General features: G+C 41.0%; 1 protein-coding gene and 2 pseudogenes across 2 annotated transcripts in view; 2 read left to right on the top strand and 1 right to left on the bottom strand.

Moving 5' to 3' along the window:
* Window positions 1–5,042, top strand: part of LHFPL3 (LHFPL tetraspan subfamily member 3) — a 572,439-nt gene extending 567,397 nt beyond the window's left edge. For both annotated transcript variants that reach the window (XM_004739574.3, XM_004739573.3), the window contains one exon: window positions 2,708–5,042. Coding sequence is in view for 1 of the 2 variants with exons in the window: in XM_004739573.3 (XP_004739630.1) it covers window positions 2,708–2,736 (29 nt within the window). In the remaining variant the exon portion in view is untranslated. The remainder of the gene's footprint in view (window positions 1–2,707) is intronic.
* Window positions 5,043–7,154: 2,112 nt separating this feature from the next.
* Window positions 7,155–10,121, top strand: LOC101688694 (annotated as a pseudogene).
* A 1,946-nt stretch (window positions 10,122–12,067) lies between these two features.
* On the bottom strand, window positions 12,068–12,186 carry LOC123387139 (annotated as a pseudogene).
* Between the last annotated feature and the right edge of the window lie 374 nt (window positions 12,187–12,560).

Genomic DNA, 12,560 nt, shown 5'->3' with positions numbered 1-12,560 from the left:
CTGTTGAATCGTGGTATCATGCACTAGGAAGAAAAAATTTGGTGTTTGTAATGTCTGAGGAACAGAGACTTTAAGCAGAGATATTCCCAGGAGGCCCTCGCTAGAGAATGAGTGCCTCCTTCAGTCTTGGACCCTAGGAGTCTTCCTGGCGCCACCCAAGTCCAGCCTCGCTCTCCGGCTGCTCTCATTTCCCATTCACTTCGTGGCTCCCCACCCGGCCTTGACACTGCAGGTGGAGAGTGCAGTTCCAGGGCTAACCAAGTCAACAAAGAAGAGACCTTGAAGAGGGAAGGGTCGAATAATCAACAGTGAGGTCAGTCAGGGATCCAGTGAGGGGTCTGGTCACATGGAGGGAATGGGTGATCCAAGATGGCAGCAGATCCAAGAAGGATTGGTGGTGACTGACCCACCCTGGGCAGCCACTAACTGGGTTAGACCCCCCAGTGGTGGAGTGTGAACAGGAACCTTGTGAGATTGGCCCCAGATGTTCTCTTCCTACAAGAAGGCTCAGGACTTTACAGGGAGATGCCCCCCCCCGCCTCCAGAAAGCTTCCTTCTCCTCCTCAGGCTTGGGTGTCAGTGCTGGGGGGCGGAGGGGGCTGATCAAAAGCCCTTGCACCCCTGTGTGTTCTCTTCCTAGCCCACTGTGATGTCGTAAAGCCAAATCAGGTAGCTTAGAGCCAGGGAAAAAGAGAGTGGGAGTTTCAGGTTCCTGGATGCCAATCAATGGTTCACACCAAAGCATGCTTTTCTGTCGTGAAACTGGGGGTGTATTTATTTGTGGATGTCCAGAAAATGAGGGCTACCTTCTTGCCTCCCTCTGCCCCTGCATCACCCACATAGGGCCTGGCACTTCCACATACTACCTTCTCTTCCCATGTGCATACCTACCTTTTCAGAACTCATTCCCCTCTTCTGCTTCATGTCTTTATAAACAGCACCCATTCCTCCCTCTCCCCCACCCCAGCTGACACCTTTCATGGATCTTACTGGAAAACCTGGACATTTTGCTCTGTGCATTTGAAATAGAAGAATATTTGGAGAAAAATAGAAAAAAATTAGAGCACTAAAATCGTAGACACACAAACTTGACTTTGGATTCCATCTAGCAAGACCAGCTCCTGGGCAGCAGAGCAGAGAGCACTCAAGGTTCAGAAGCACCTATAGCTGCATGTAAAACCCGTGGGTGGCCTTTGTTGCTTTTAATAATATCCGAAGAAAGCATTCCCTTCCATAGGGCTTCTACCAGCATGATGCAATCTCAGAGAATCACTACAGATTAATCATCATTAGGACAAGATCCTATTTCAATTATCCCCTGTGTCGTCCGGGTACATCAAAGCAACTGAGATCTCTTGCTGAGAGAATTTCATTGGAACCATAATGTGCATAAGATATCTTACAGTGTTTTAAAGTGTACCGGAAAACAACAAGGGGATAAGTGCTCGAAAGGACAGAATCTTCCAAAGGTTTCTCTAGCCGTCATTCAGAAACCATAATCTTATCTTGTGATGTGGAACAAGGACTATAACTGAATAATGGACCGGTTGTTTTATTATCATATTTGTTTCTAAGTACTCTGTGATGGAAACAGCCCAGCAGGCTATTTCTTTCAGCCCAAATTTGGCCAGCTAGATGCATTTACCCATCTTCACAACATACAAGGGACCCTTAAGCCCTGGTTAGCAGTGCCGAAATATATGGAGATCGTCCAGAGAAAGAAATCAATCGTACTATTTGTAGTCGTCCTTTCAATATAGGGAATAGTCTCTAATAGTGGGCTGGACAAAAGGAAAAGCAGGTTATCCCCTGAGAATTTGTTCTAAAGAAAGAAGTTGAAAGAACAAACAGCTTTCTATGCCAAGATACTTTTCTTGATAACAAAAAAAAAGGGGGGGCGGACCTACCTACCATCTGCCAGTGGTCAAACAGTTGAGAATGGGATACTGAGCGTGGAATGAAAGGAATGATATTGGAATGGAATATTCTGCAGCTCTTAGAGACTGACGTTGGTGGGGCATCTCACTGGCTCAGTTGATAGAGCATGCAACTCTTGATCTCGAGGTTGTGAGTTCGAGCCCCATGTTGGGTGTAGAAATTACTTCAAAATAAAAAAAAATCATTAATAAAAAGAGAAGGAAATTGAAGGTGATGATACAGAGTGGAAATGCAGAAAATTGTTTTTAAGATGTTAAAAATGTCAGCTATACTGTGATTCCAACTGTATAAGATAAAGGGCACATTTGGATACGGAACGGAAAGATATATGGGAAAAAAGCGGTGTCTCCTTTGCAGCTGTTACAATGTTGATTGCATAATAAATAACACCTGGAAAGAAAAGGAAACCGCTCAAGTGAGACATTTTCTGTGCCAGGCAGAAAAATTGTTGATGCTTGGGATCATTTCACATTCTTCCTTGCTCCTTCAAAGCAGCCTGTAATCTTCACCCAGATTTGGGGAACACACATTTCTGGGTGATGGGGGTTCTCCTTGCCAGAAGACTGTGTGCCATTTGGTTATGGAACAGGTGCCTCAAACTTTCAGGCTTCTTTAAAATAAATCTAAAGTGCATTCGAACCATGTGCTGGTGTGGTTTTTCTGTGACAGCTACGCACAAAAATCTTGCTGACAGAAAATGATGCATTTTTTTTCTTTCTTTCTTTCTCTCTTTCTCTTTCTCCTTCTCCCCTGTCCCCCCTTTCTGCAGTTCTGCTAAGCCAATATTCTCTAGAATGAGCACAAAACAAATCAAATAACAGCTAAACAAATCGAATAAGAGCTTTTGTACATCAACATCAAGAAGGAGGACTTGAGAGAAATCAGAGTACAGAGACAGATCTGGACAAGAGTGAACCGTCTACTTGTCAAAGCACCTTCCAAATCTGGACCGGCAGAGATGGCAGTGATTTTCTGGAAGGAGATGTGATAATGGATTAAACACCAGCTCATGGGAAGATATCGTCGAATAAGATCAGATCACATTCATGAGAAGTCACATTCAGGAAATATTTTAAGAGAAAGGAATATAAATGTGCTAGAATTAACATGTAAAATATATATGTACTGAGGTTTGTAAACTGTCCTTTTTTAATCAAACTAAAAACAAAAAGCTTTAATCTTTCAACCTTCTTTTTAAAAAAGGCAGTCAATCCTAAATTATTCCTATCTCAATAGCCAAGAGGCTGATCAAGCGTCATTTACAGAGGAAGGCAGCTTAGGAAAATGCCTCAGCGTATTTTCTCAGGAGCCGTGATCTTTGGTTCCCCATCTCTGCCGTGCGTTTATTTCACTGTGTAATTAGTAAAACCACTCAGTTCAGAGATGTAACACTTCAAACTTTTTACAGAGTCTGTGTTCAGTTTAATCTGTCTGTACAAGTTATTACTGAGAAAGTGATTTCTGACATATACTAGAACTCCATCAAGCTGTATATTACAGGAAGTACATCTTTACATCATAGGTCCCTGAGCAACCTAGCTATCCCTATCTTTCAGGAAACAGCATCAGGGAACTCTGAAAAATATAGAAAGCTCATTTTCACCTTGGATGCTCACATGTAATATATAGGCTGCTATCAAATAAACACTTTTTTTCTAATTCTCCCTAGTAAATGCATAAGAATTTAATATACTTTATAAGTAGGCATCTAAAAGCTCTCCTTTTTTTCCCCCTCTATTTCTTTGCTGTACTTGTCATCAGAAATCCATAGCCTTTCTTTTCCTTACTAACAGGTCTCATTTTTGTTTAAAAAAAAAAAAATTGTTCCATTAAGCCTATTTCTAAATGATAGTAAGTGGTACTAACAAAATAAATAATAATTTAATAGCCTTAGAAATAAATGAATATATACTTATACAGGTCAAGAAACTTGGTAGGAGTAAGTTGCCTGTTTGTTTACTAATGTTGGTTTCAAGAATACTCAGATTTCTTTGAGTTGGTTGATATTTGGAAGTAGTTCCAACTGGTCAGTTGTCTTCAACAGTCTTTTGCTCCCAGGCTTCCCCCACCATAACCCTCATCACATATCTGGCCAATATGCAGAAAAATACGTAATACTGTAGTAGCCAACTTCTTGAGAATGGGCACAAACTAAAATGTACATGCCAGAGGGGTAATCAGTGTGAGCCACACCATGCTCCATACCCGAGTAAAACATGGACACGTAGAATGCCTTCATTTTTAAACTCAAAATTAAGATCGAATTAGCATACATCCCTGTAACGTCAGAGGGAGGATAAGACAGGAAGTGATACAGATAGGAGCTGATTTCTTGTTCCCTGTCTCTCTACAGACAACACTCCCATTTTTGCCAAATGTTTCTGGTACGAGCTATCTTTTCACCCTAAATGAGATTGTGTTTTAAATGGCTAAGAATATATTACAGGTATTCTCAAATGAGTGAACCCCAAATCACAAAGATGTGGGTTTTCCAAAGAACCAGATTAAGGAAATACTTACTATCTCTAAAGGATTAGCCATTCTGGGAGTTACCTGTTACAGTAAATATTAGCTCTCCCCCTGCATTCCAAACACCCTCCTTACGAAACTTAATTACACACAACTTTTCAAGAATTCATATTTTATTTAAAGGGAGGTACCTCTCTATCTACCAGAATATTAGAAAGTGTCAGTTTTCTCTAATCCGTGTAAATTACAGATTCCACTGGGAGCCCTCCATCATGGATAGTGATGTTTACGAAAACGAAGAAGTGCTTCCTATCCACATGCAAATGTTTTGTAAAATTTTTTTCTGTAAGACCTAAGTGTAATTTAGCATACCACAGTGCTCTGAGGAGGGTCATCGATGATGTACCATTTGTACATAGGTAATACACCTGTAAATCACTAAGTGTTAAGAAGTATGTTTTTATCTTTTTAAAAAAAAAAATGTGACTCCCTTTCTCATTCTGTTCCGTTGTATTGCGTCCAAAAAGTTGTGTGTAATTTTTTTAAGGTCCAGGAAATGTAAAGAAATTTGTTGGAATATCTGAATTTCTGTAAAAAATAAAAATAAAAATAAGATTTTGTTATTTAAACGAGGGCTTGGTGATGTGGCACATACATTCACCGCATTCAGTGTCTTCGTCTGGTGAGCCAGTGACAACACCATGATTTGACCAAATCAGCTATAATTCAGAAAAACTCCTTTGTGCGGGGCCCCTGGGTGGTTCTGTCGGTGAAGTGTCCAACTCTTGATTTCAGCTCAGGTTGTGATCTCAGGGTGGAGAGATCCAGCCCTGCGTCGGGCTCCACACTGAGTGTGGAAGTTGCTTGAGATCCTCTCCCTCTGACTCTTCCCCACACACTTGCATGTGCACACATGCGTGCACGTGCGCTCTCTCTCTCTCTCTAATAGCAAGAAAAAAAATTAAAAAGAAAGAAAAAAATCTCCTTTCTGTCAGATTCCATAATGTTCACCAATAGCAGACATTTATTAGATAGGCAGGACCCTCATTTAGAAGGCATGATTAACATCCCCAGACCTGGGGCGGCCTGGGTGGCTCAGTTATTAAGCATCTGCCTTCTGCTCCAGTCATGATCCCAGTGTCCTGAGATCAAGACCCGCATCAGGCTCCCTGCTTGGCAGGAAGCCTGCTTCTCCCTCTCCCACTTGCCCTGCTTGTGTTCCCTCTCTCGATGTTTCTCTCTCTGTCAAATAAATAAAAATCTTTTTAAAAACCCCCAAACCTCTTCTAGCTGGCATAGACATACCTAAAACTGAATGTTCATATACTCAGCAGAATGAAATCAGCAAGTAACCAGCCAGATTGCTTAAGTAAAACTTGACCTGAAATGCTCAATTAATTGCTCAGTGTCCACTCGGCAAACTGAAAACAGCCATCTGCTCCTCGGCCATGAGCAAGCCTTTCCCAGCTATTCATGTTGAGTGTGTGCTGTCTAGGTGGGCTCCGGTGCCCCCTCTGTCACTCACTATAGGATTCTGAACACCTCTCAGCCTCAGTGTCCTTATCTATAAAATGGATGCAAGTAATAATACCTGGCCCCACCGTGTTGTGAGGATATACATTAAGTTAGAGCATTTTTATGCCTCACTGGTCAGAGATATTCAATGAATGTGAATTCCTTACCCTCTTCGACATTCACGACATTCAAGACCTAGAAGAAAAGAAACACAAAACATGGTTTCTGCTTTCAAAATACTGAGGATAGGGATGCCTGGGTAGCTCAGTCGTTAGGCGTCTGCCTTCGGCTCGGATCATGGTACCAGGGTCCTGGGATCGAGTCCTACATCAGGCTGTCTGCTCAGCGGGAAGCCTGCCTCCGCCTCTCCCTCTCCCACTCCCCCTGCTTGTGTTCCCTCTCTCGCTGTGTCTCTCACTGTCAAATAAATAAAATCTATAAATACTGAGGATAATTAGAGTGACATCAGCAGGGATTGAAAAATCAGATGCCTAGAGCAGCCAGGTAGATATGGGAACTAACACAGCAAAACAAGACAGGGCAGGGAGTAACAGGGACTGTGGAGCACTAGGAAGCCCAGGTCCCATCTAAAAAGAATAAATAGCTAATACTCAGTTCTCATCATTCAATAAACGTGTGTGCCAGGAACTGTTCTAAATCCTGAGAAGATGATGGTAAACCAGACAAGCAAGATCCCTGCTCTTAGAGGTCTTAGGTTCTAGTAGGAAAAGAGACCATTGGCAGGGAAATGTCAGCCAAGAATAGGTGCCCTCGAGAGAATGAGAACATGATGATGTGAGGGAGACAGGGAGAAGCTGATCAAGGAAGGCAGCTGTGAAAACATGGCATTTAAAGTGAGATGGGGGGTGGCACCTGGGTGGCCCTGTCGGTTGGGTGGCTGACTCTTGATTTCAGCTCAGGTCACAATCTCAGGGTCATGGGGTTGAGCCCCGTGTCAGGCTCTGCGCTGGGTGTGGAGTCCTCTTGGGATTTTCTCCCTCTTCTTTTGCCCCTCCCCCAGCTCCCTAAATAAATAAATAAACAAACAAATAAACACAGTCTTCCAAAAAATAAAAATAAGGTGAGATCGGAAGAAAGGGGGGAGGTCCCATGCCACACAGGGGAGCCACAAGTCAGAGGCTCTGAAGTAGGAATAAGGTCACTAGGCTTGAGACACAATCCGGCGACAGTGGCCGGTGACTGGAGCTGAACCATGAATGAGGTAGGCCAGGATGGCTGGTGCTGTTGTTAAGGGTGAGGCAAAGCTGTGGAAAGCGATGCAAGCTACTTTATGATTTTAAAGATTACTCTTGGCTTCTGCATCTAGCAGTATACACTAGATGCTCTGAAAAGCCTTCTTTACATAATACTCCCAGGACTTGGAAAAACGACAATGAGCTTATTTTTAATACACAGCTTAGGTTGCAAGAAAGTAAGAGAAATCCCAAAGGCATTTAAAAAAGAAGAGTAAACTGAAAACTGAGCGTGAAGTGTAAGCCAGTGCAGAAACTGGGACTGCCGGAAGGCAAATGCATACATCAGAGTGGGAGGTGGGAGGCTGAGCCTTGGGCCACTGAAAGTGGATGAGCTGAACTTGAGAGTCCCGCCTGAAAGCAGAGCACTTGAGAAAGGCTGCCACCTCCAGACCAGTGCAGCACGGGAACGATGTTCATGCTAGCAAACAAAAGAAGTCTTGTCAAAAATTAAGTCTTCTCATTAGCTCTAGATGGATTTGCTGTGGGAAGCGGGGTAGAAAGAAAAAGAATAGTTACTCTTGGAAATGTTTAATCCATGGATATGCACCCCCCCAATCTGGAATGCAATCTTACACTCTTACACTCTTAAAAAACAAGAAATTAAAGAAATTGCCAGAGCCCTGGTAGCTGGCAAATTCAAATATACACCATTTTGGAAAAAAAACAAATATACACCATTTTGGAAGGAAAGCATCTTTGTAACATAGGTCTCACCAATTCAGCTCAACAAAGTATGTGTTCATAATTTGTAAGTTACTACACATATGAATAAGCCACAAGAGAGAATCAGCAGAAATCATGAATGACAGACTTACTGCCTCATAGATTTTAGATATTGCAATTACCAGACCCAGTATATAAAATAATCATGTCTTATATGTAAAAGAAATAAAGATGGTATCTACTTGAAAAATATAAAGAAGCCAATAGATATAATCAGTTAGACTTGAAAAGAAACAAAAAATTTCTTAGAATTGAAAAAAATCATCATTGAAATTTAAAATATGGTGTATCATTTAAATATAAACTAGGTGTAACAAAAGAGAGAACTTGTCAACTAGAAGACAGATCTAAAGAAATCACCCAGAATGTAATACAGAAAGCCAAGACTAGAATATGAAAAGTGGTTCAGCAACAGAGAAGATATATATGTCTAATCAGAAAATATATATGTCTAATTCTAGTAGGAGAACCAGAAAAAGGGAAAGACAATATTTGAGTAGAAATTGGCTGAAATGTTTCCATTAATGATAAAAGGTATAAATCCACACATAGGAAGCACAATAGTCATCACCCAAGATAAATAAAAAGTAAATTCAAACATGACAGTAAAGTGTAGACGGAAGAAAGAGAAAGGACCATGAAAGTAACCAAAGAGAAATGTCATACCACCTACAAAGGAATCATTTCTAAACTGATCATAAATTCCAGAGACACGGGGTGCCTGGGTGGCTCAGTGGTTAAAGCCTCTGCCTTTGACCCAGGTCATGATCTCAGGGTTCTGGGATCAAGTCCAGCATCCGGCTCTCTGCTCAGCAGGGAGCCTGCTCCGCCCCCCACCCCTGCCGCCTGCCTCTCTGCCTACTTGTGATCTCTCTATCTGTCAAATAAATTTTTAAAATCTTAAAAAAAAATCCAGAGACATTAGCATATATACACAAAGTGCCAAAGTAAAATAACTCTATCTAAAATTGTGTTTCAGCAAAAGTTGTGGAAGACCAAAAACAAAATACAGTCATCTTGAGATGAACAAAGCTAAGAGGATTACCAGCAATAAAGCTACACCGAAGGAATTTCTAAAAACGAACCTAGAAGTAAGGGTCAAGATGCAAAAAAAGAGTAGAGAGCAAAGAATTTGGTATGTAGGTAGGTAGGTAGGTAGCATTGTACAAAATAATAATAAAACATCTAATTTACAGAATTTTTAAAAATGACAACTAAAATACTGGATAACCATACCATGTCAGTTGAGAGAGTTTAAGGCATTTATGTTAATTGGAAAGAGAGTTAAGATACAGATTAATAAGTCATAACTAGCAATTGGTTATTTTTTTTTTAAGATTTTATTTATTTGACAGACAGAGATCACAAGTAGGCAGAGAGGCAGGCAGAGAGAGAGGGGGAAGCAGGTTCCCCGCTGTGCAGAGAGCCCGATGCAGGGCTCGATCCCAGGACCCTGAGATCAGGACCTGAACTCAAGGCAGAGGCTTAAACCAATGAGCCACCCAGGTGCCCCAAATTGGTTATTTATAAAGGGCCAGGTATACGTAACAATTCGTTTAGCCCTCATACCAACCTTATAAGTTAGATACTGTTGTTATCCTCAGCTCACAGATGAAGAGACTGTGGCACAGAAGGTTTAAATAATTTACCCAAGGTCACACAGCTATTGAGCAAAGGCATGGACTTGGCGCAATTCCTCCATCCATCCTTTGGAGCCTATGAAGCTCACATTTGGTGGCTGCCGGGGACCAAGTCCCAGCCCAGGCCAATAGAGTGGTAGCCACTGGCCTGACCACTGCTGCTGCAGGATTTGTAGCCATTGTGTTTTGCCAGTCACGAACCAGATTGAGCCCCAAATAAAACAGGTGTTTCAGTCTCCCAAAATCTGCCTTCCGCGGTGGCTATCATGTTGGGGGGGGGGGGGCGTGGTTTGAACCCAAAATGACAAAACAAGAAGCAGTGTTATTACTAGGCAAAAGTCCTCCTGCCAAGAAAGGGAATAAGAGTTGCTCATCAATGAAGTATGCTTTTAAATCACCCAGACAAGGGAGGATCTCCTTATATGGCAGCCAAAATCCATAAAGCTAAAGATTTATTAGAAGGTGAAGCTAAGAAATGAAGTAAATGTGTGATGAATTCTAAGTTCTTGTTGGTTTATGCATATGAGTGGCAGCTTTTTGTAATAAAATGCCCCAAAGCTACAAAAGAAAAGTGTAGGAAAAGGAGAAAAAATAAAAAGCACAATGTAAGGGGCACCCCTAGGTGGCACAGTGGGTTAAGGCTCTGCCTTGGGCTCAGGTCATGATCTCAGGGTCCTGGGATACAGCCCCACATCAGGCTCCTTGCTCAGTGGGGAGCCTGCTTCCTCCTCTCTCTCTCTGCCTGCCTCTCTGCCTACTTGTGATCTCTGTCTGTCAAATAAATAAATAAGTAAATCTTAAAAAAAAAAAAAAAAAAGACACGATGTAAGATAGAAGAAATAAAACCAAATCAGACAACAAAATAAATAAATGTAGGTTAAGCTTGTCAGTTAAAACAAATTGTTGACATTGGAGTTTTAAAAACCCATCAGTATGCAGCTTATTCATACAGGGGCTCCTGGCTGGCTCAGTTGGTTAAGCAGTCTGACTCTTGATTTCAGCTCAGGTCAGGATCTCAGGGTCCTAGGATGAAGCCCCGAGTCAGTCCGTGCACTCAGCAGGGGTCAGCTTGGGGGTTCGCTCTCTCTCCCTCACCCTCTGCCCCTCCCCCCATGAGGGCATGTGCTCTCTCTCTCTCTCTCTCTCTCAAATGAATAAATAACTCTTTCTTTAAAAGAGAGATATAGGGGTGCCTGGGTGGCTCAGTGGGTTAAAGCCTCTGCCTTCGGCTCAGATCACAATCCCAGGGTCCTGGGATCAAGCCCCACATTGGGCTCTCTGCTCAGTGAGGAGCCTGATTCCCTTCCTCTCTCTCTGCCTGTCTCTCTGCCTACTTGTGATCTCTGCCTGTCAAATAAAATTAAATTAAATTAAAAACCTTTTAAAAAAATAAAAATAAAATTTAAAAAGATATAAAACATGATGCAGAAAAAATGAAAATAAAAGAATATAAAAATATACAGTAGACAAATACGAACCAAAAGAAAGCTATCTTAATAGCAAACCAAAAAATAAAGAATGAAAAATATTTTCAACAATCAAAACAATCCCTACACAATGGTGAGAGTCTCAACTCACCAACAAAATAGTAGAATTCTAAACTTGTGTGCATTTAATAAGATAGCTTCAAAATGTGTATAGCAGAAATGAAAGAATTACAAGGAGAAATAGACAAATCTGTTATCATAAAGAGAGATTTTAACGTATTTTTTGCAAATTATTAGTAGATACCTGGAAAATGATAAAACTGCTACATAGCATATCTTGTTTTAATGTCACTTCTATTAAACTCTGTGTACCTTACGTGTTATAACTCAATTTTTTTTAAATGTTAGTCACCTACAAAGAAAACTATCAGATTTTCAGTGAACTGATTATTTATTTATTTATTAAGATTTCTTATTTATTTATTTACTTATTTGATAGACAGAGATCACAAGTAGGCAGAGAGGCAGGCAGAGAGAGAGAGGAAGCAGGTTCCCCGCTGAGGAGAAAGCCCTATTCGGGGCTCGATCCCAGGACCCTGGGATCATGACCCGAGCTGAAGTCAGAGGCTTTAACCCACTGAGCCACCCAGGCACCCCTGAACTGATGATTTAAAGCTAGTACATAATTATCCAGAGAGCAGAAAGAAACAATGCTCCCACAACTCACCTTGAGGGCAGTTTGATAAAGGAAAACTCTAGGCCAATCTTTGCCCTAATACAAACATCATAATGGAATATTTTTAGGCAAGTCACTAAGAGGCTAAAAGATAAAAACCATATGATTGCCTGAAAAATGCAAAAAAAAAATCATTTGATACAACTTAAAATCACCCACAATAGCAGGAATTTTTACAAAACTAGGGATAAAGACAATTTTCCTAAGAAACCATTTCTACCAAACAATGTACTTGTACATATAATTGTGACATGTTAAAAGTAGTCCCTTCAAAATAAAGGACGAGACAAATAATCCCACCACCAGGATATCTATCATAATCGTATTAATAAAGCCAACACAGAAAAACAAGAAAAAGATATAAAAAGGTATAAGAATTTGAAGAGGAAAATTTGTCACCATTTTATGATCATAATTGCTCTCATATTAAACCAATAAGAACAGATACTACACTTGATTCTTAGCCAAAGGCCAAAAGCAATGTATAATTGCCCTTATAAAAAACAAACCAAAACGACAGGTAAAAATCACTGGAATCGGGGCATCTGGGTCGCTCAGTGGGTAAGCCTCTGCCTTTGGCTCAGGTCATGATCTCAGGGTCCTGGGATCGAGCCCTGAGGCAGGCTCCCTCCTCCATGGGAAGTCTGTTATCTCTCTCCTACTCCCCCTGCTTGTGTTCCTTCCCTTGCTTTGTCTCCTTCTGTCAAATAAATAAAGTCTTTTTAAAAAATTATTAGAATTGATAAGAAATTAACAAGATAGTTAGATTTAAGATCAATGTATTGAAGTTGCATTTCTCTAGCATAGCAGCAAGTGACTAAGAAACTATTCTTTTTAAATGTAAGTTCAAAACATG

Source organism: Mustela putorius, unplaced genomic scaffold, assembly GCF_011764305.1.
Source record: "Mustela putorius furo isolate JIRA1106 unplaced genomic scaffold, ASM1176430v1.1 tig00003845_pilon_pilon_pilon, whole genome shotgun sequence".
NCBI classification, from domain to species: Eukaryota; Metazoa; Chordata; class Mammalia; order Carnivora; family Mustelidae; genus Mustela; species Mustela putorius.
This window is presented reverse-complemented; position numbering and strand designations above follow the sequence as displayed.